We start from the raw sequence: 22,452 nt of genomic DNA, 5'->3' as shown, positions 1-22,452 counted from the left end.
ATACTGGTTGAATTCCAGGAGCATACCAGAAGCGCGTGATCGAGTCCACTAACGCGTGTGTACCATAATGGCCCCCATGGTCGTGGAACCATTTCGCTGCTGTGTGGTACAGAGCTCTGGGAAGGCATGCTCGACCGTCAGGCATAGTCCATAACTGCTGTTTCAGGATCGCTCCTAGCTTGGTCCATCGCTTCAGTTCCTGTGGGGGTATTGAAACAGATATAGGCGGGACAAAAGCAGTGGTTGCTAGCGCCAAAGTTGGCATACTTATAGGAAGCAGTGCCGCTTGGCGCGCAGTTTGGTCTGCCAGGGCATTTCCTAGTGTCACAGGATCCTGCTCCTTGGTGTGTGCTTTGCAATGCACCACTGCTAGCTGTAAAGGTTCAAGAATAGTTTGTAACAACTTTTGCACGAGTTCCAGATGTTGGATTGGTTTTCCCCCTGCAGTTGTAAACCCCCTGTATTTCCACAAATGAATGTGACAATGTATAACCCCGAAAGCATACCTGCTATCTGTGAAGATAGTCACCTTTTTACCTGCTGACAATTGACACGCTCTGGCCAGCGCGTAGATTTCTGCTGCTTGCGCTCCCCACCGTCCTGGGAGTGCTGCCGCCTCTACCACATCCCGTTGTGTTGTTATTGCAAAACCTGTGTATCTTACCCCATTCTGATAGTAAGAACTGCCGTCCGTGAAAAGAATGACATCTGATTCCGGTAGCGGTTCATCAGATAGATCAGGTCTGATCTGCAAGGTGGATTGCAAAACTTCTACGCAGTCATGATCCGGGAAGGGCGGAGGCAACTCGGGCAGGAGGGTAGCTGGGTTTAATGGTCCACAACGTTCAAACCGCACATTAGGATCCTCCAACAGCTCTGCTTCCAGCTGTTGCTGCCTCTGCGCTAAAAACACTTGTGTGGTACCTTTTCGCAACAAAGCCGAAAGTGCATGCGAAGTCCAGACAGTAGTGGAATGACCGAGGGTCAATCCTTTCACCTTGGTCAAAAGTAAAGCCGCCGCTGTTAGCGTGCATGTGCATGTGGGGGTCCCACGAGCCACATTGTCAATTTGCTGCGAATAAAACGCCACTGGGAAGTGACTGGGACCGTACAGTTGAGTCAGAACTCCGCTAGCTACCCCCGACCTTTCATGAACAAACAAATGAAAGGATTTACCGTAATTCGGCGGTTTCAAAGACATAGACGTGGCTACACTTTGTTTTAGTAATTCAAACGCCTTTTCATTGTCCCGGCTCCATTGTATCAAATCAGGAGCTTTACTTGCAGTAAGCGCGTGTAGCGGTTTGCTCAATTCTCCACAGGATGGCAGCCATGGTCTGCAAAACCCAATCAGTCCCAGGAACCCTCTTAACTGTCTCTTTGTCTTTGGGAGCGGGCAATTCTGTATGGTGGAAACGCGCCCGGGATCCATTTGTCGCCCCTCTGGCGTTAAAATGAACCCCAAATATTTAACTTTCTCTGATAGCCACTGAATTTTCTTCAGGTCGATTTTATGACCCCTTGAATGCAAGTATAGCAGAAAAGCCTTACCGTCTTCCCGCAGCGCCCCCTGGTGTCCGTTCGCAATCAAGATGTCATCAACGTACAAAACAAGAACTGAGCCCCCTTTTGGTGTGAACCCCTCGAGGTCGTCCCGTAGACACTGGCTAAACACCCCAGGACTATCGCAGTATCCCTGAGGAATTCGGGTCCAAACGAAAGAGCGCTGGTCCCATTCGAACCCGAACAAATGCTGCGAATCTGGGTGGAGAGGGATACTGAAAAAGGCATTTTTTAGATCAATGACGGTAAACCACTTCGCGTCCCATGGAATCTGACTGATGATTGTCACCGGGTCTGGAACAACAGTGTGTAAAGGGACCACATACCTGTTTACCGCCCTCAAGTCTTGGCAAAATCTCCAGCGGACTGGATCTCCGGGTTTCTTTGGGGTTTTCTTTATGGGTAAAATAGGCGTGTTGCAGGGGGTTCGCTGCGGCCGGATGACTCCTTTTGCGATAAACCCTTCAATTATGGGGCATATGCCTTCTCTTGCTTCTAATGACAGAGGATACTGGGCAACATTTGGTGGCGGGAGGAATGGCTTTACCTGAATTCTGACAGGGCTTACCGATCGCAACAATCCCACATCCGTATCCTCCGTGCCCCACAAGTCGGGTGGCAGGTCAACGAGATCTTCTGGTAAGCTGTGACCTATATGTTTGTGTTTAATTGTGTTCCCCACAGGCACCCCCAATACACTCATCAACAAACCCACCCCGTCAGGGGTGCAGGTTAAGGTAGCCTCCAGTTTACATAACATATCACGGCCCATTAAAGAAATAGGGCATGAAGCAGAATAAAGAAAAACATGGTTAAACATTTTATCATTGTATTTTACTTGCAATGGTAACGTTATGCACATAGGTGTGGGGTTTCCATCTACCCCCATTGTCATTTTCACTTCTTTACTTAACCAACTATCGGATGCAACATTTATCAGGGAATATGTGGCTCCAGTATCCACCAGAAAAGTCACCGTTTGCCCCTGCATGTTTAAGGACAGTCTGGGTTCTTGGATTGGGAGAGAGAGAGAGAGAAAGAAACCTGCCAGAGACATAAGATTCATTAGCCCCGCTCCCAACCCCTCCCTGTCCACATTTAGTCATTGCTGGTTCACTGGGCGTCCGCCGTACTGGTCCCATGAAGCCGGTGTCTGTTGAGCGGCAGGTGGAGGTGGGGGCGGAAAATCTGCGTTTGTACCTGTAAAATCTGGGTAAGAAGGGTTGTTAGGGGTGTACCTAGCATCCCCTGTCCTCCAAGGACAGTCTTTCTTGAAATGAGTGTACTCTCCACATTGGAAACAAGCCCTATCTCCCTGCCATGAATGCCTCATCTGTCCCCTTCCTCTCTGGTTTCCGGCTCTCAGCCCCCTCGGAAAACCTCTTCCCCTACCTCGAAATCCTCTATTTGGTGGCTGGCCTCTTATTGCAAGAGCCAGCATTTCAAAATCCTCCTTCTCCTTCTTTCTACTTTTCTCCTTATCTTTGTCCCACACAAAATCTGCTACCTCTAGAATCACAGTCACAGCCTCCCCCACCGTCCAGGTCTGAAATTCAGAAAGTAATCCCTCACCGCTGGCTGCGCTTGGTGAACGAAATTGGCAATGAGGGTCGGATGGTCCAGCACGTTTTCTGGGTTCAAATTAGTATAACTACGTGCTCCCTCTAACAAGCGCGACCAGAATTTTCTGGGAGGTTCGCTGGCTTCTTGTTTGATCGCCATACATTTAGGTTGGTTGAGGGGTTTCTGTGACATTCGCTCCAAGTGTGTCAAAATCCTATCCCTATCGGTCTGCAGCTGAGCGCGGCGAGGCTGCATCCAGTCTCCCGCTGCCCAAGCTGCAGCCGTTTGTGCTCGGTCCGACCAAGCTCTATTTGTTGCCGCTTCCACAGCCCAAGCAGTCTCCATTGTCCACAACCTGCTACGTTCTTCACCTGTCAGTACTCTTCTCAACAAATGCTCCACATCCGAGTACGTCGGATTGTGGCTTTCAAACAACCTGCCTAACAGTTCTCTGATTCTCCTTGGCTGTTCCCCGAAGGTTCCAGCCATTCTACTCCATTCTTTTAAGTCCCATTCCAACCAACTCTTTAGTTCAACCACCTCAGTACGCTGGATACCCCCGTGGCCATCCACGTACAGCTGATCATGTACAAGCAAAGGCATTTCCAACGCTTCTGCCTCTTTTCTTTTCTTTTCCTTTTTTTCGCTTGCGCGTGTCCATGCCCCCTGAGGCCCCCTTCTCTTTCCCCTTTTCGTCTGTCTCATCATCTGATACAAATGAAAAGGCCCCTTCCTCCGGATTGGGATCCCCGCCCCCGGGAGCGGATCCGGAGCAGAGGGTATTATAGAACGATTCAAGACCGTTCTTTTACTTGACGTGTCATCATTAAAATAATGAGGAGGGGGTTCCTCAATGGACAAAGTTCTCACTGCCATCAAAGTAAGACTATCCCATTTTTGCGACCCTATTTTCCATAGGAGCCAAAATTCCAATTGATCCGGGTGGGTATCCCCAATCCGTCTCCGCACTCTCAGTAGCGGAGCGGTTTCAAAGGACCCACCCCTCGGCCACCGTTCACCCGGCACCGACACTGCAGTCATCCGCGGCCACTCCTCCTCACAGAGCTCTATCATCTTTTTCTTTTTCAGGCCTCTCCTTCGCACTGGCAATTCCTCCTCTTGCCACAGCATACACATGATTCCCAAAGGGCTGTCCTTTACCGGCACACTCCCTTTATTTATACGTCTGATAACGGGTTTTTCCTCAACTGTGCTTTATCCCCAAAGTGTCAAAGCCGCCCGCTTTTGTTGATAACCGAGAAAATTCTCTCGTGGCGCCTGTTATCAAATTAAGGGGTGCGATGGCAAAAAGGGGGTCCGCACAAGGGATCCCGGACGAGCCCCCCAATTGTTAGGTCCAAACCCAACACGCAAGCCGCCCTGTCAACCCCAACTCGCTTATTACACCTGGGAAGAGTGCGGAGTTGAGTGCAAATGAACCCACTATCAGAGATCAAGTAACACGAGACAAAAACCTTTGCAAAGGGGACCCAATACTTACAAGCCGAAGCAGGCCAGCATGGGAACCTCGTTTATTGGTGTTCAATGGTTTATATAGGCTTACCCCGAAGTTTACAATATCGGGTTCACGTCATAAAATACAAAAGAAGCAATTGCCAACTGTCATAGCTTTGGGGCATATGTAAGGAGGTAAAGGGGTACAAGGGGGAAAGACAAAGTAGAAACATCAAGACTATCTTTCAGACTCTATGTCTGCATATTTCGCATGTCCTTGAGATAAGCACTATGCAGGAACAGACAAAGGCAACTATTGAGGGGAGGCCCAGCTGCAACCGGGCGCCCCCTAAACTGGAGACAGACATGATATTACTCTGCTTACATATCAAAAGGAGTATTACAAGTCAAGGATATGAGGGGCATTGGGAATAGCGTTTGACATTTCTATGCAAGGAGCGTTTGTAACAATAAGCAAGGCCATAAGCATAAATGTGATACAGAAATGCATAGTAGGGAAGTTTCCAGCTTAAACCGGCTTTTATTATGCGAGCCACTGGAATGTAGGTAAGGGTCAGGTCACCAGGAAATAAACCGACATTTTATATCAAGAGTCATATAAAGGCCACTTTGGTTCTATTTCCCATGAAGCCCAAGCCCAAGAATTATAGTTTTACAGGCACTGGGGGTTTCAATTTATCCCTAACAGTTGTATATGATCTCCTTGGGCCCCTTCACCAGCTTAATGGCTTGCATCTGTACTGGCTGTATACAAGGTCTTTATTATGATGATTTTTTAAAAACTATGCCCAAATTAATTATCAAATTTGTTGTGTGTACATATAAACAGAAACCATTGAGAATACAAAGTAATCTGTTTTTGTAATTAACAAATATATTATTGTATTATATTTTATATTAAAAACATTCCCCATATTACATTGTCTTCCCTCCTTGTCTCATGAAAGGTTCTTCTTCAGGAAGATTCAGACCACTATGACTTATTCAGCCATTTGGACCGTGAGGAATTTCTCTTCTGTCTTTTTAAGCACCTTTGCCTTGGAGGAGCTCTTTGTCAATATGAAGATGAACTTGGTCCATACTTAGAAACAACAAAGGCTTTATATAAAGATCTAGTGAGGTAAATTTGTTTTTATGTGAATTTTTAAAATTTGTTTTAGAGTTGCTTGCCTAGACAATAAAACAATTATAAAGCCACAGCACAAGAGTTTAAAAAACCGGATTAAAACAGTATAAAACCCAGGAGTTAGACGCCCCAACCAAGTTAGTTTTTTGCCATCTGGTACTGGAAAGACATTAGACTTAGTGCGAGGTGGGCCTCCCTGGAGAGAGCATTCCAAAGTTAGAGTGCCACAATAGAAATAGCTCTAGCATGGGGCACTGCTAGGAAAGAGCATTCTCTGTGGCAGTGCTTAAGCTGTGGAATTCCTTCCCCATAGAGGTGCTTCTGGCATCTTCATTAAATAACTGTTGTATGCTAAAGTCGCACCTCTTTTCCCTGGCCTTTGACACCTGAGAGAGGTAGTTTTAGGACCCACCCTATTCATATGATTGCAAATGGTTTTAACTGATTTTTAATATTATATTTTTATATTGTTGGAATCCACCCTTGGACCTTATGGTAAAGGGCAGGTAAGAAATCCAATAAATAAATAATAGCCTTACTTCTGAAGACTGGGAGACCCGAAGAAAGGCCTGAGGAGGATCTCAATAATCAGGCAACTTCATGTGGGGGAAGAAGGTCCTTAAACCTGAAATGGCTTGGGACATCACCATCTCATCATCCTCATTATAATTAAATGTATATGGTTGTCCAGCAATAAAATTCGCTAGGTGGCTTGTAAAGTAAAAACAAATATACACAGTAGTTTAAAATACAATAGTTAAAATGACCAAAATCAATTAAAATAACAGCATAAAACTTTTCCAAGTGGAGGCAGAATAAAACAATATGCAGCTGAATTTAAAACCACATTAAAAGAATGAGAGCACCTTGAATTGAGCCTGGTAGCCAATGTAGTTGTTTTATGTCTAGCGAGATATGATGTATGTATTTGTATGTATTTAATTTGTATACCACTTTATATTTCAAAAAATCTCAAAGTGGTTTGCATTTCAACAAAAATCAGTATAAATTCTACATTCAATACAGTTGCTAATCATAAGAACAATAATCCACATTTTAAGTAACATAATTGAGCAATAAATCTCTAAACAATGTACATAAAATGAAAACAAAGTGAATCATATACAAAACAAAAAAAGAATATGAGTTATAAAATATATCTAATTCGCATGAATATTACATATTGCCCTTGCGTAAAAAACGGTTAGTTTGCAGCTCGTTCTGAGTGTCCAGCATGTGTAACTGACAACAATAATCCTAGTTGTTTTCATTTTTTTGACTCTCCTGATGGAAAATGCCTTCGCTTTTATGCCAAAAACATGGCCCGCCAATGTTGCTGTGCCTTCAATCCCAGTTAGTAATCTAGGTGCTGTATTTTGTACTAACTAGATCACGAATTGTCTTCAAGAACAGCACCATGTACAACACATTGTAGTAAACAGAGCTCCATACTTCCACCCCTACTTCTGATAGTCTCTCCAGCAGGATACTATGGTTGATGATATTGAAACTTGCTAGGAATTTTGGGTCAGTCCACACTTTCTCATAAAGAGGCATTTATTATTTCTTGGAGCCAGCCAATCAATTCTTGATGTTATATGATAGGAGGGCCAAAGTTTCATAGTTTTAGGCCACCCTTTTTTAAGACCTTGTCCACCTGATTTGCCTCAGTTCTGATTTTCAGAAACTGAGTATGCAAATATCAGCAATGTTCAATTTATTTAAATAGTTAGAAATTGTACAGATCTGTTTCAGGTGCTCTGAAGGTATTTGAAATCAAAAGGCTCAATACCACATTTTATCTGCAATAAAAATATTATATTCAGTTAGTCATCTTTTTTCAAGTAATAACAGAGAAAATCATGAAATGATTACATGGCTTCTCTGTTGGTGTGATGCAGGTTGCAGTTTTACCATGGCATCATATATTTGACCAGAACTAAGCAGGACTGGGCAGGAAACAATTTTGTACCAAGGGTATACATGTGTAGGCTGTTCCTTGTCATTTTATACGGAACAGTTTTATCTACAGAAGAAATAGACAGAAACTGGCAGCCAAGTAGAGAGCACCCAACAAGGTTTTAGAATGTGCTTACTCCAGCAACCCACAGATTGAACAGCAACACATTAAACGTACAGATTTCTTCACTTATCCTTGCCATGGATAGTGGAAGCACCAGTCCTAAAGGGAGATTTAGAATAAGGGGTTCTCAACAGATTGGAAGTACTGAATATTGGAAAATTCAGGATGGACAAAGGATAGCTAAACTATGGAATTTGCTCCCACAGGAGGCAGTGAAGGCTGCCAATTTGGATGGCTTTAAAAAAGGATTAGTCAATGGAGAATAAGTCGATCAATGGCTACTAGCCATAACGGCTATGCTCTGCCATCATGGTCAGAAGCAGTATGCTTCTGAATACCAGACATAATAACAAGAACATAAGAAGAGCCCTGCTGGATCAGGCCAATGGCCCATCTAGTCCAGCATCCTGTTCTCACAGTGGCCAACCAGATGCCCCTATGGGAAGCCCACAAGCAGGACCTGAGTGCAAGAGCATTCTCCCCTCCTGTGGTTTCCAGCAACTGGTATTCAGAAACATACTGCTTTTGATCATGGAGGCAGAGCATCGCCATCATGGCTAGAAGCCATTAATAGCCCTACCCTCCATGAATTTTTCTTTAAGCCCTTTGATAATTATCTCAGACTATAGGTTCTGACTAGTCCAGTTGTCTTTATGAAAAATGGTTTATATTTTGTATGAATTTCAGTGTTCAAAAGGATCCTGAAACTACAGAAATAAACATAATATCTACCGTTTTTAAAGTCTGCGCTTACGTAAGTATTTCACTAGGAGGAAGAGTATTAAGCATATAGCTGAAAATATTCTTCGTTATAATTTTGAAATCAATCAAATAAAGCCTAAGTTAAACAAATACTGTTTCGGCATGATCAAGCCACAATAAAGCACTTTTAAATCACTTTGATTTTAATGGACGAGATTATCATTATTATTACCACCAAACAAAAATGCACAGGAAACAGTATACACAAAATAATCCAGCTTTCAATAACTATAAATCTTCAAAGACCTACTAAAACCAAAACAATACATACAAATATTTACAAATAATCAAGAAGTCATCCAACAAAATTTGCAGCCATTGACAGACTACTTTAATTCTCAGAACATTGTGAAACCATAATATGACTTGGGCAACAAACCATGTTTTTTATACTGAATGAAAGACATCCAGTTTATTGTAAATTTGTCGTCTCTTATCCCCCCCCCATCTTATATAGCATGCTAATTTAGACATTAAGACAAACTTCCACACTTTCCTCATACATGCCTTATTAGATTGTATTACTGAGGACCTGCATTTTCCCCTATAAAGAATTCTTGCAGCTGTAACCATTTAAGAAACCAGTTCCTCATGATCCTAACTTTTACAACATAATTTAGGCTGCATTCCAGTACATCTACTCAGAAGTAAGCTCCATTGGATTGCAGCCTTAAGCAAGCAAGCAACCAACCAACAAAATCTCTGGATCTAATGGAATCTTAAAATCTAAAATTGTCATTGTTTCTCTCTCTTTTTCTACAAAACTTGGCCATCTCACATACCCACGTCATGTGCAAAAATAGTCTGTTCCCCCATTTATTTTATTATTATTTTGCATTTCCAATATTTTTATTTACTTTATCACCACAGGAATCATATACCACCTGGACATTATTTTGAAACAGTTTTCCCATAATGCCAAAATGGGAGAGGTAAACATTTGCTCAGATCACTCCCAATGAAACCAATGGAACTTAAAAGTGCATAACTTTGGCTGGATCATGCCCTTTGATAACTTGTGTGAAGATTATTTTGGCACACTTAAGTTTTTATTATTTTTCTTATTCTCTCCTTTCAGTTTTTATATAATGTTTTAATAATGAGAACTGTGATAGCTCTTCTGTACTTGTAGCCAAGGTATTAAAACACTTGATTGCATTCATTACAACTGCTTGCTTTTGTGAGTCTGAGGACTATCTTGACATGATTATGTAAATGTCTGTTGTGAATTTTGATGTAACATTTTCTTGTTACACAACAATCTTCCAAAGTAAATTAGTTACTGTGCTCATGATCAAAACATCTATTTAAGGATACAGTTGCATTTCTCTCCTGCATTAGTCTTGGAGTTGTTCTTAGATAAATTTCTCTCCATCATCATCAAATGCTTGTGGGAATCCAACCATGGGTCATTGTATCTAAATCTGTATCTGGAAATAAAAAATAAAAAGTGACAAATATTCTGGTAGTCAGTCACAGGTGAAAGAAAGCTATCCTGGTCATTCTTGCTTCATGATCATTTAACAACAGCTGAGAATCTAACCTTATTCCCAGAGTGCAAATCAATGTAACAAATGGTGGCCACCCACCCTGAATTAAGGAGGATGATACAGTTTTTCAATTTTAAAAGATATATCTTTTTAATTCTGTGGAAACATTGCTGTACAGGACCGTATAATATATTTATTATAAAGATGTTTGCCTAATCATTCTGCTAATCATCAACCAAACCCATTTTTCAGGTTTTCTGTATTGTGAACATTATGATTGTTCATTAGGCCTTAGGGACATAGGAAGCTGCTTTCTACCAAGTCAAGACTATCAATCCATCTAGCTCAGTATCATCTACGCTACCTGGCAGTGGCCCTCCAGGGTTTCAGACAGGAGTCTTTCCCAGCCATACCTACAGATGCCAGGGGATTGAACCTGGGACCTTTTTCCATGCAGAACACTGCTGTACCACTGACTTATAGGCCTTCCCAGTCATTTATGGCTGGGTGAAACAAATGAGCCATGACATCACTGCAGCATGGCACACTGCATGAGCCAGATTCTGTACATATATTTGCTAACATGGTACAAAAACTGAAAGTAGGTTTAAATGTTGGCTAAGCAAATAGGTGTTGAGTTTGGGCATGTGGTAAAGTTCATGACTGATGGATTAATCCAAGTTGATCATTTAATGTGCCTGCACTAACTCACAAGCCTTTGCAATGGCATAATACAAGGAACAGGGCTGGCTCCAGGCATGCGGCGGCCCTTGGGCTTCAGCTTGCCCTGGCCCCCCGGTGGGTGGGTGTGCGTGCGTGCGGCCCCCCTACCTGTCTAGTCTTTACCATCACCCTTAATGAAGATGGCGGACGTGGTTTCCCTAAGGGGAATGAAGCCTCCGCTGCCATCTTTGTTGATGGCACACATGCGTGCTATGCGCGCACATCTCTGCCATCAACTAAGACGGCGGCAGTGGCTTCAGTACCTTAGGGAAGCTGCAGCCGCCATCTTCATTAAGGGCAATGTTAAAAAGCTGGCTGACAGGTAAGTGGGGGGCGTGGGGGGTGCAGATTGCGGAAGGGAGCAGAGGGCCCCTCAGGGGCCCCTGTAGCTCCGGGGCCCTTGGGCCAGTGCCCAACCTGACTGCCCTTTAGAACCGGCCCTGACAAGGAACATACGATGCTGCGTTATATTGGATCAATATAATGACTACTAGTCAAGCTAATTCAGTCTTGTCTGCCCTGTCTAGCAGCAGTGCTCTCAAGTCTCATTCAGACATTTTTCCAGGCCCACGGATGTTCTGGGACTACAGTCCATCCATGTGCCCTACCCTTAGCTATAGGCCTTTCATTCTCAATTATATGATGGGGTTTCTTCTGCAAAGACTCGATAGGGGAATTCATAATGGGTTGACATATTAAGCTAGGTTGTAGTGAGTCATACCATTGGTCCATCTAGCCCAGTACTGTCTATTCTAGTCTGGCAGAGGCTGGGTCTTTCCCAGCCCTGGGCTATTTTCATTTGGCGATGCGAACTTCTGGAAGCAAACCATGTATTTGAAACTATACCTGCTTACTACAGTGTCTGCCTTTATTGAATAATTAGGCCTTGGATACATGGAGGAGCATTCAGATAACCACCTTACAAAGCCATAAACTCCACATTGGATTAGCCTGCTCTGCAGCTCCTCTATGAAATAGAAATGAACTGCCTTCAAGTTGATCCCGACTTATGGCTAACCTCTGAAGAGGGTTTTCATGGTAAGCGGTATTCAGAGGGGGTTTACCATTGCCTCCCTCTGAGGCTAGTCCTCCCCAGCTGGCCTGCTCAGCTTGTCACAGCTGCACAAGCCAGCCCCTTCCTTGTCTGCAACTGTCAGCTGGGGGGCAGCTGGACTCCTTGGGACTATGCAGGTTGCCCACGGCTGCACAGGTGGGAGGGCACCCCTTGAGCCACTCACTGTGGGGGTCATCTTTAGCTGGCCCTTGACACCCAGGAGACACGAGCGGGGATTTGAACTCACAGACTCTGGACTCCCAGCCAGGCTCTCCTCCCCACTGTGCTATACCAGCCTACAGCTCCTCTCTAGGACTCTGTAAATCAGCCATCATTCAGGAGAAACTAAAATCCTAATTTAAATTGGTATCCTAATATATTAAAAGTAAAATGAATATTGCTGGCAATTGCAAGAAGAGCAAAGAATTACTACTGAGCAAATTCACAAACCTGGATTTAACCTAATAGTGACTCAGTTGGAATGTAATTTACTCATAGGTGAGGTTATAACAGTAGCTGTAATAATCTGAGGTTTAAGCAGTGTGGAAATGTGGAATTTCAAAGTGAAGAAATAAACCTTAAGTTGTATAAAATTAAATTAAAGGGGTTTTCCTAAACACTAACTTGCACTTTAACAGATGCAGAAATTATATACACCCTTACTTAGAAGTAATTGAATTCTTTGAAACTTACTCTGGACCTCACTACAAGCTAGCTTAATATGTCAACCCATTATGAGTAGGAAATCCCCTATCGAGTCTTTGCAGAAGAAACTCCATCATATAATTGAGAATGAAAATAGCTAAGAGTAGGACACATGGATGGACTGTAGTCCCAGAAGATCCATGGGCTTGGAAAAATGTCTGAATGAGACTTTAGAGCACTGCTGCTAGACAGAGCACACAAGACTGAATTAGCTGGACCAGTAGTCTGACCCAATATAACACAATCATATGTTCCTTGTATTTGCCATAATTGTTAATACAGTATGCCACACAAAGGTTCTTTATAATCATTTCAAGGTTAATGACATTTCTTCAAAATCAGAAATTAATCCTGCAGTGGCATCATTAAATCAACTATCACACGTTCACCACCTGTTAAAAAGTTATATGTATAGACAGAGCAACAGATACTATTCTTAATCGGTGTATGGAGTTAAAAGGGTGAGAACTGCATCTGAAACTGCTAAAATGAATCCTATCCTACTGCCCATGTAACTTTTTGTAAGTCAACGTGATACATGTACTGGACCAACTTATTTGTGGAAACACAGTTTCTACAAAAAAAATTCCAGTGGATTAATGTGGACTTACATGAGCTGCCTTTAATGTTTACCACTTATATAGCACTTTTTAAGTTAATATATTGTCTTTCAAATTATGTCCGGGGGAGGAAATTATTGCTCCCATTTTCCATGTAATTCAGTGTCCAATTAGTTAAGAAAAACAGGAAATTAAAATTAAAAAGCATTTATATGACTCAAAAGTAAAGATAAAACAGGCTGCTGCTTTGTAAACAGTAGACTACAAACATTACAGAACTAGCCACCATTGCTTAAAAACAAATTTTGCTCTGATTTTAGCTTCTACAACTATATATTACGCAACTCCTATAATCATTCTAACTACCCTACCCCTTCTTAAAGATTCCAGTGTGCCAATCAATGATACTATCTTGACTTCCAAAGTTCCTCAGATAATAGTAGGATGTTCATGTCTCCTGCCTTACATAGGACAATCTTCTATTTGAAAGGCTATTTGATTTAAAGATTTGATTTAAAGATAAAGAATCGTAAGAAGGGAGAGCAGTAGTTAGCACCTGGACAGCAGATTGAACAGGCATACATGTCACCTGGCCATAGTCTTCCCCACTATGGTGTGTTGTATTGAATTTCTGTTTAAATTATAATATTGCTAAATTTACACATATACCTCTAAATTTGCATGGGCAAATTTTGGGCAAATCTGTATCCTTTTTTAAAGTCATACGCAATTGTCCATACTATGTAATAGACAATGCAGTAAATAGGAGAAAATCTTCTGTTTTGCCTTGCCACAAACATCTCCAAAGTCCAGAGCTTCATAAAAACCTTCACAGGCTTCTATTCACATAGACTGAATGTCTTTCTCAAGAAGGCATATCAACTTTCTTTTAACATATGGTTTTAAAAGTATTTAGCTATGGGGAAAAGAAAGATATTCTTACTGCTTTCATGTCAAGCTGAATTTCAATATAAATAGCTTCAAATAAAGTGCAGACCTACACATTGCAGAATTTCAAATGCAGTAAATCAGATAAAGCAAGCCCATTCAGAGCAACTTCTATTTAAGGATCAGCTTTTGCCTTTCTAAGTAGCATCTGAAAATGCACTTAGTTCACCTCACTAAGAAAAGGGATTAATAGTAGTAACATATTTGTATTTTACAAGTGAATGAGGTAAGAGAGTGGCATATCTTGCTGGCTATACATCTAGGAACGATTTTACGTTGGGTAGGTTAATTAGCATATCAGAAATCGTGAGATGTAAAACTCCCATTAAGATAAACTACGTTGATATGAAGTTTGGAAGACAATGCTTGTAGCTTGGGATGGGGGGGGGGGAGGTACACTGAAAGTGCCTCTATTACTGTAGAGTTTGCAGTCCCCTAGCAATACTTTGAGTGAGATACTACAGAAGTATCTTGAAACTAGCACCCAACATTCCAGAAGAACTGGCATTCTTCACATGGACAGTTTGGGGATTTGAAAGTGTACTGTTATTTATTTAAAAGACTTTATACCCTGCTTTTCCCAAAAGGTCCAAAGCAGCTAACAAACTTGAAGATGAAAATATCAGACCCTTCTATTGTAAAAGCTAAAAAAAGTATAAAAGCCATGAGATAAACCAAGCTGTAATAATAGTAATATATAGGACAAGACCATAAAAATAGCAATTTCATTAATCAAAGCAGCATCATTTGTAAGAGCTACCAACAGAGCTCAACGAAGTGGTCCAAAGGGCTCTCTAAAGAGAAAGGCCTTTGCCATCCAGCAGAACACTGTAAGAGAGAGATCAGTAGTATTTCTGCTACTCCCTCCCATGACAGAATGGCCTTACATAACACTGCATCCTCCACATATTTTTATAGTGTTTGATGAAATATGGTATAGCCATTCCTATAAAGTGGGGGGAGGAAGTAACTGATGTGCATCTCAAATAATCAGGAATAATTATAGTAAGTGGCTGAAACATATATAGGTTTGTTAGCATAGTAGTAAGAGTTAGATTTAGTAAACCCGTAATTAGGAGCAACTTGGCAATGTGTTTAGAATGTTCCTTTGACCAATCAGGCTTAAAAAGACCTATATGATCTTCAGAAAGACGCATTGCATCCTTTTCAATCTTACCTGCAAAGTCAAGTAGTTCAGATCATTATTGGCTTTCTCTGGTGTGCACTTTCCCTCTTTAAACTAATTTACTTTTGTCAATGCTGTTAATATACATTAATTGGGCAGGCAGTACAGTAGTGCTACAAACCACAGTGCAACACCTTCACCTGCAATATCCCTAGATCACCACTGAGTAACATCTGCTTGGAAAGAGGATGCTTCTGTGGTCCCCTTTCACTTTGCAGTCCTTGTTGTGAGATCATTGTGGATCCAGCACTGCCTTTGGACTTGGCTGTAGCAGCCCTTTCTCTCTTTCAGCCAGTGCCTCTCCGCTTGCTGCAATATCTGTCTTCTTTTGGCTGTTTCCTTCTTGGCTGCCTCTGTTCCTTATATGGCAGAAATGGGGGCAAGAAAGCATTGGATAACTGGCCACCACCACTGCAGTCCTGGCTGTGTTTATATATGGTTAGGCTAGCAGCAGCACAGAGCTGATGTGAACCTCAACAGTGTCCCTCACATATAGTGTATTGAAACAAATCAGTTTCAAAATGTACTTAATTATCCTGGCTTGTTTCAATAAACCATTGCCAATGCTAATCACAGTTTCAGACATAGCAACAAACTAATTAGCTGAAAATGGAGGAGATGCTTCTGATCCCATGACATCCATTCCACAGAAGGAAGAAGTGCATGAGCCTGAGGTTATGAATGTAACCCCAAACTATGGGTTTGCATTGTGTCCAAACAGAGCCAAAGAGCTGTGTATCCTTAAGGCCATTTACATCAGACTTTGGAATGTTGTGATACATGAGTATTGCACATTATTGCATTATATTAATGCTAAATAGAATTATTGACTAAATAATGCAAAGTTCAAGGTTCTAGTCTTGGTGGACAAAGCCCTATACAGCTTGGGACCAGGATACCTGAAAGACCGTCTTACCCCTTATATGCCCAGTCGATCACTGCGCTCTGCAGGTGAGGGCCTCCTGCAGAAACCATCTTATCAGGAGGTCCGTTCCGCACAACATAGGAAATGGACCTTTAGAGTGGCGGCACCTACCCTGTGGAATTCCCTCCCCTTAAATATTAGACAGGTGCCATCTCTGTTATCTTTTCGACGCCATTGAAGACCTTCCTCTTTCAACAAGCCTTCTAAGTTGAGACCTTATCCCAGTCTGCGTCTGTGTTGGAATTGCTTTTTAATATGTTTTTAAACCTTTTCACCCCCCAAACAATAAGTTTTTAACCTTTTTTAAAAGATGTCTTGAAAGCTTTTAAAAAATGTTTTTAAAGTTGCTTTGTTTGGTATTTTAAAGTCTGTTTTTATGATGTTTTAGAGTGTTTTTAGTGCTTTTGTTTGCCGCCCTGGGCTCCTCCTGGGACGCAGGGCGGGATATAAATCAAATAATAAATAAATAAATATTTTGTCTTCCAGGATGCTCATGGCCTTTGTTATCCTTCATCCAAGATCCATGAACAGAATTTTGCCTATTTGATTGTGAATCCTTTGAAACGACACATCTATGTGTTGAACCATTCTTTTGGTGGAACTTTGTTCGATAATTGACTGGTCTTGGCTTCTCAGTTATATTTGATTAATAGAAGGACTCTTTTAAAAATATATATAGATTTGTCAGGATTCTGTTCTTTACAGTGAAATCTCTGTTGCCCACACATTAAGCACTGATAATGATTTTGCATGCATGCTATTTGTATTAATGTTAAAAACTGTATGTCCATACCAATATAAGTAGAATATATTATCTGAGTTTTGGTATTGCTAAATTGACTAATGTTCAGCCCTTATAAAACATTCTTTGTTCTTTAAACTAGGTTATTGTATTGATATTTTCTATTACTTATTATAGATAATGAACTATCCTAATAAATTACTGATTGAAAAAAGGCCTGTTTTGGGGTATGGGATGTGTTTTGGGGCATAGGATGTCTTACTTTATTATATTTTTGTAAGCGTGATGCTACCCAGGAACACTTGTGCGCAGGCCTGCACTGAAGCATTCACGGGTAGCAGGATGGTTACAGGTAAGGAGAGGGCAACCATAACAGCAATGGTGACGGCAAAGGAGGGATGATGACGATGAGAGGTGAGGAGGCCTTGCGGGCGGGCCCGAGCTGGGCCCAACTTGGGGCCTAGTGGGCGAGCAAGTGAGCAAGCAGCAGCAGCAACAAGATCATAAGATAAGTGGAGAGTTGCGGGGGGAGGTTTGGTGACCTGTGGGGGGAGGTTCGGAGACCCTTGCAGGTGGCAGGGAGAGAGCTTCAGTGATTGGTGTGCACAGGTGGGCTCTGCTGACCTGTAGGGTGGGGTCTGGCCACCTATGCGGGGTGGGATTGGTCTGAGGTTGGTGAGGTTAGTGGGCACCTGGCAGAGGTGGTGGTGGGAGTGCTAGAGGGTGCATGGCAGAGGGGATGGAGGGATGGCTAGGGTCAGATTGCTTGGGATCTAGGCATCTGATGGCAGAGAGGGGGTGGAGAGACCTTGGTGGTGCTGTAGAGTGTAGTGTAGGTGGGGTTGGTAACAAAGTGAACAGGGTCAGCAGCCCCTAGTATTTCTATATTTTTTTCTAAGAGGGTATGCTCTAAGTTAGATCCCTGCATTGAGCAGGGAGTCGGATTTGCCTTATGAGCACCTTCCAACTCTTCTGATTCTAGGTGTAACATTTCTGAAATAGTATGCCTGACACAGAAAGAACTTCCTTATTTTGAGATAACTGGATGCACTTTAAAAGGGATATTGTGAATCTTACAGCCCAATTTGCATGCACTGATAAACTATCTTGACTACTGTATTGCACCCTTGATGACAGTCTGGAACTACAGCTAGTGTGGAATAGTGCCATGAATGTGCTAACTGGCACTTCAATGCACAGCCATATAACACCTGTCCTGCGGGATCTGCATTTGCTTGCCTATATTATAGCAGGCCCAATTTTAGGTGTTAAATATAAATCCATGGATTATTTGGGACCTAGGCATCTGATGGAGCACCTCTTTCTACACTAGTTGGCCTAGACTCTGAGAAAGGTAGAGGGACCTCTTCTCAGTGTACCCCAACAAGTGCTTCTATTTGTGGGGATGTAGGATAGGGCCTTCTCAGTGGTTGGCCCAGGCTATGGAACTCCTTTCCCTGGCATGGATGGTTACATCTTTGATAAGCTTGTGTTGCCAATTCAAGACATTTCTGTTTACTCAGGCATATGGTGGGTTTTGTTAGCCCACTCTTGATCAGAGGACTTTGTTGTGCTGTAGTATTGTGCCTATTTACTGAACTTACATTTTTTACTATTTTTTAATAAAACCCACTGTATTATTTTGATTGATGGGATTGATTTATTGACTGTTTCATACACTGCTTTGTGACCAGGTATGGTGTAAAGCGGCCTATAATTATTGAAAATAAATAAAAACCTTATGGTCTTCAATAATAATAAGCATTTGTATAGCACTTTGAAGTGTTCAAAGTGCTTAATGCGAATTATCTAGCTGTAATCCTTACAACAACTCTGTAACATGAGTAGCTGCTCTAGAAAGTTTCATGAGACAATTAAAGCATTGATCAAAAGTAATTTTCTTAAAAGCAAAAAAGATTTGCAGTGCTGCTTCCATGTATGCAAATCATACTTGCAATACCTCCCCCCCTTTTAAGGACACTAAAAGCAGAACTCCATGTAGTAACTTATGTTTCTTTATATGGAGAAGAAAGTTCCACTGATTTCAATGGCACTCCTGGTGAGTAGGTATTTGATTACAACTTTATTTGGGAGCTTTAGCTGTTACTTACTTCTCAGGCAGTTTTTCCTCCCACTCTCCTGAAAAAAATATTTTCTCAATTTGCTTGTACACAATAGGGATTTTCTTTTGGAAGATTTATTGCATGGTTTTGTTCACACAATGGATACGCCTGACATATTGATGGTCATGAGCGATGATTTCTGATCACATCTTATAATTAATTGCAAATATATTTTATTTGCAAGGAGTGGGTTGAGGGACTTGGTGTAACCCAACTAGAAGAGACCCAGATTTTAAGATTGCATCAGGCCACTCTGGACAACAGCTCATCACTGTTCAGTTATGATGCAGTTGCAGCTTTCTCTCTCGTCTTCAGATCATTTTAAATCTAGCAAGTAGGTGATTTCTATAGCTGTTTTGCATGCAGAAGGTCCCAGTTTCAGTCCTTGGCATCCCCAAGTAGGCCTGGAAGTGTCCGCTGTCTGAAACCCTGGAGAGCCACTACCAGTCAGTGTAGAAAATACAGACTAATGGTCTGAATAAGGCTCCAATCCTATACGTGTCTACTCAGAAGTAAGCTTCACTGGATTCAATGGGATTTACTCCCAGGTAAGTGGGTATTGGATTGCAGCCTTAATATATGGCAGCTTCCTAAACGTTGGACTATTGACAGTAAATCAGAGAAGTAACACAGAACAGAGGTTCTCAGACTTTCCCCCCCTACAGAGTGCTTGAAAAATACTGGATGTCTCAGTGGACCATTTAATAAACTTTTGTTTGTTTTATAAATCAAAGCACATACTTCACTTCCTATTTTAATAGCTGCCTTTCTAATGCAATGCATGTATCTGTTGTTGTGAGCAAAGTTCTATGAAATCAAGTGTAATACTGTAGTTGTCAGCTTTCGTTTCTGGTCAGGTTTAGCAAAATTACCTTTAACTGGTAAAGAGAAAAATCAAGAGTGCACCAGCACCACATTATATAAAAAAACCACAGGTCCTTGGCCAGGGCCTTCTTACTCTTTGATTATCTGTCCCTGGTCAAGAGGGCCTCAATCTCCACCATCAGATCAGAAAAAATAAATCAAGGGTAAGACCAAATACAGATCTTGACCGCTCTGCAACCTTCCTGCAGACCTCCTAAATGGAGTTTGTGGACCACAGTTGAAGAATCGAGAGAGGCTTGTAGTGTGTATTTGTGTGTGGGTTGGGCTAGACTTTTATTTACACTTCCCCCCCACCAATTCCAATGTCAAGAAGGGAATGAGATTGGTGTTGATGGTGATGATGGAGTGTGGAGCTCAATGAGGAGCTGTGAACTCTTCTCCAGTCCATTTGGGGAATGGGATGAGGAGGCGGCTCAATTCGACAACAGTTCGAATGATCTGAGGAACAAAATCTTATCGATGACATGGGGGAAGGGACGCCCTCATTCCCCCTAACCCTTGTGGGGGTTTTGAAGCCTGGTCTCGTTTCTCTACCTCCCCGCCCCCCGTTTCCTTTTCTTTTTTTTTGGTGTGGGCGAGGGAGGGAAAACAGTCCCAACTTCCCCTCCTCCTCGTCTCTGTGGGTGGGTTGGAAAACTTTTTTTGGGGGGGGGGACTATAAAACACATGGTTGCTGAACATATCAGCGATAGCGAAGCCAGCACGGGCGGGCACATGAAAATAGAAATCGAATCAAGCCGAGCGGGTGTGGGAGACTTGGAGGCAACAAAGGAAGCCGTAATACTTTTGGGGAGGAAAGAGAGACGACACCGTGAGGGGAGCGTGAAAAGGAAATTGGGAGCTTACGCGTGGAAAACTATCCCTTTTGGGGCTCCCCTCTTTAAATCAAATACGGCCGGGCGCGAGAAGAGGAGGAGGAGGCTCCCTAGCGCCGGCTGGGCTGCATTAAGTCCCGCCGGATTCGGTGCGGGCGGGCTCGCGCTGGGCGGAGTTGGCTCGGGCGGGCGCATCTCAGAACTTTTGTTTGGGAGTGTTTGTGCGCGAGATAGTTTCAGAGATTTATCCACACGTTTAGATAGAATATAGATATATTATATATATTCATTCCTGGACGGGCCGGATTCAGGAGAAAGGAGTAGAAGCGCAGGGGGGTGGGGAAGTTGCGGGTCAAGTTACTTTTCGGCGGAGGGACGCGAAGGGGAGTCAATCGAGAGAGGCGCAAGGAGCGGGGCATGCGGGACGGACAGCCCGGAGCTGTTGCTTAAGAGAAGCGGCTGAAGTAGGGAGGGGAGCCTACCATGGACGCCACCGGGCAGCCCCAGCAGCAACCACAATCGGCCTCTCAGCAGTCGCAGCCGCCGCCACCTCCGTCGGGGCAGCCGCCGCCTTCGGGTCAGTCCTCCTCCTCCTCTCAGCAGCCCGGCGGTGGCGGCGCCGTCTCCGGGCCCCCTCCAGCCGGCCACCAAATCGTCCATGTCCGTGGCGACTCGGAGACGGACTTGGAGGCGCTTTTCAACGCCGTCATGAATCCCAAGGGCGCCAACGTGCCCCACACGCTGCCCATGAGGCTCCGGAAACTGCCCGACTCTTTCTTCAAGCCGCCGGAGCCCAAGGCCCACTCCCGCCAGGTGAGAGAGGATGAGGGAAGGTGGGGAGGTGGCTGGGGCGCCGCTAGGGGGCGCTCCTGAGGGGGCCTCTGTATTTATTGCGGTGGTGGTAGGCAAGGCTGTCTTTACTTCGGTTCACCCTACCCCCAAATCTTGAAACCATCTATTTCCAAAAGGTTTTGTTGACCGCCTTTGAGTATAGTACATGGACAGGCGGTAGCTAAGAATAAAGTAGTTAAGAATAATAGCAACGATATCTCCTCCCCCACGCCTGCCCAGTGTACTCCAGGTGGACGTGTGGAATAATATTTCTTTCCAGGTCATTTTGTTTGGGTCTGCTCAGGAGTAAATCCGCTCAATTTTAATGGGGCTTACTTTCAGATGAGCATTGGATCACTGCCTTACAGGACTTTTCCTCCTGTTCTAAGAAAGAAAGGGAGAGAGTAGTCTTGCCTATGACCAAGTTTCGAGCTGAGCTGGGCAAGTTGTGTTTCATTGGGGTGTACGAAGTCATGAATCAAACTTAATGATACACAGTGCTTCAGAGATTAATGCAGATTGTCTTGCACCATACCAGTAGCAGCATAATAATACTAATAAAATCATCCTCATTTTGTCCGTCTATCATCACCATCGTCATCATCGTGTAATATGCACAAGTGAGGTTTTGTTTCCTCCCGACAAGACAAAAAAGAAGGAGAGAGACAGGTCTTTGCCCCATGGAGTTTGCAATCTAAATGTTGACAGAAGAGGAGACAGTGGGTGTCAAGGGGAGAATTATGGGCAGGGGTAGTGGGTAGAGTGTTGGACTATGACCTGGGAGTCCAGGGTTCAAATCCCCACTCAGCCATGAAGCTCACTGGATGATGACCTTGGCCCAGTCAATGCCTCTCAGCCTAATCTATCTCACAGGGTTGTTGTGGGGATTACA

General features: G+C 43.1%; 3 protein-coding genes across 11 annotated transcripts in view; 2 read left to right on the top strand and 1 right to left on the bottom strand.

The window, feature by feature from the left end:
- The window catches only part of CFAP300 (cilia and flagella associated protein 300), a 29,877-nt gene extending 12,805 nt beyond the window's left edge, over nt 1-17,072 (top strand). For both annotated transcript variants that reach the window (XM_061628752.1, XM_061628754.1), the window contains exons 5-7: nt 5,550-5,722; nt 8,499-8,565; nt 16,651-17,072. In XM_061628752.1, coding sequence (XP_061484736.1) covers nt 5,550-5,722; nt 8,499-8,565; nt 16,651-16,782 — 372 coding nt within the window. In that variant the 3' untranslated portion in view covers nt 16,783-17,072. The remainder of the gene's footprint in view (nt 1-5,549; nt 5,723-8,498; nt 8,566-16,650) is intronic.
- LOC133385530 (uncharacterized) lies at nt 2,048-21,640 on the bottom strand. Its single transcript, XM_061628751.1, has 2 exons — nt 21,212-21,640; nt 2,048-10,003 (listed from the first exon to the last, which is right to left on the bottom strand). Exon 2 carries the CDS (start codon nt 4,261-4,263, stop codon nt 3,085-3,087), a length of 1,179 nt encoding a protein of 392 aa, XP_061484735.1. The 5' UTR covers nt 4,264-10,003; nt 21,212-21,640; the 3' UTR covers nt 2,048-3,084.
- Nucleotides 20,605-22,452, top strand: part of YAP1 (Yes1 associated transcriptional regulator) — a 132,631-nt gene continuing 130,783 nt past the window's right edge. For 7 of the 8 annotated variants that reach the window (XM_061628747.1, XM_061628750.1, XM_061628748.1 and 4 more), the window contains exon 1: nt 20,606-21,542. In XM_061628747.1, the coding sequence (XP_061484731.1) occupies nt 21,213-21,542 (330 nt within the window). In that variant the 5' untranslated portion in view covers nt 20,606-21,212. Of the gene's footprint in view, nt 21,543-22,452 lie in introns of all 8 variants that reach the window. The other variant, XM_061628742.1, reaches the window with a different exon arrangement.

This window comes from Rhineura floridana, chromosome 5 (genome assembly GCF_030035675.1).
Source record: "Rhineura floridana isolate rRhiFlo1 chromosome 5, rRhiFlo1.hap2, whole genome shotgun sequence".
NCBI lineage: Eukaryota > Metazoa > Chordata > Lepidosauria > Squamata > Rhineuridae > Rhineura > Rhineura floridana.
The sequence above is the reverse complement of the archived record's forward strand: the minus strand, read 5'-3'. Positions and strand labels throughout refer to the sequence as shown.

Bases quoted from the DNA above. Each gene is read 5' to 3' on its own strand.
- LOC133385530 (XM_061628751.1), bottom strand. From the start codon at position 4,263: ATGTGTATGCTGTGGCAAGAGGAGGAATTGCCAGTGCGAAGGAGAGGC.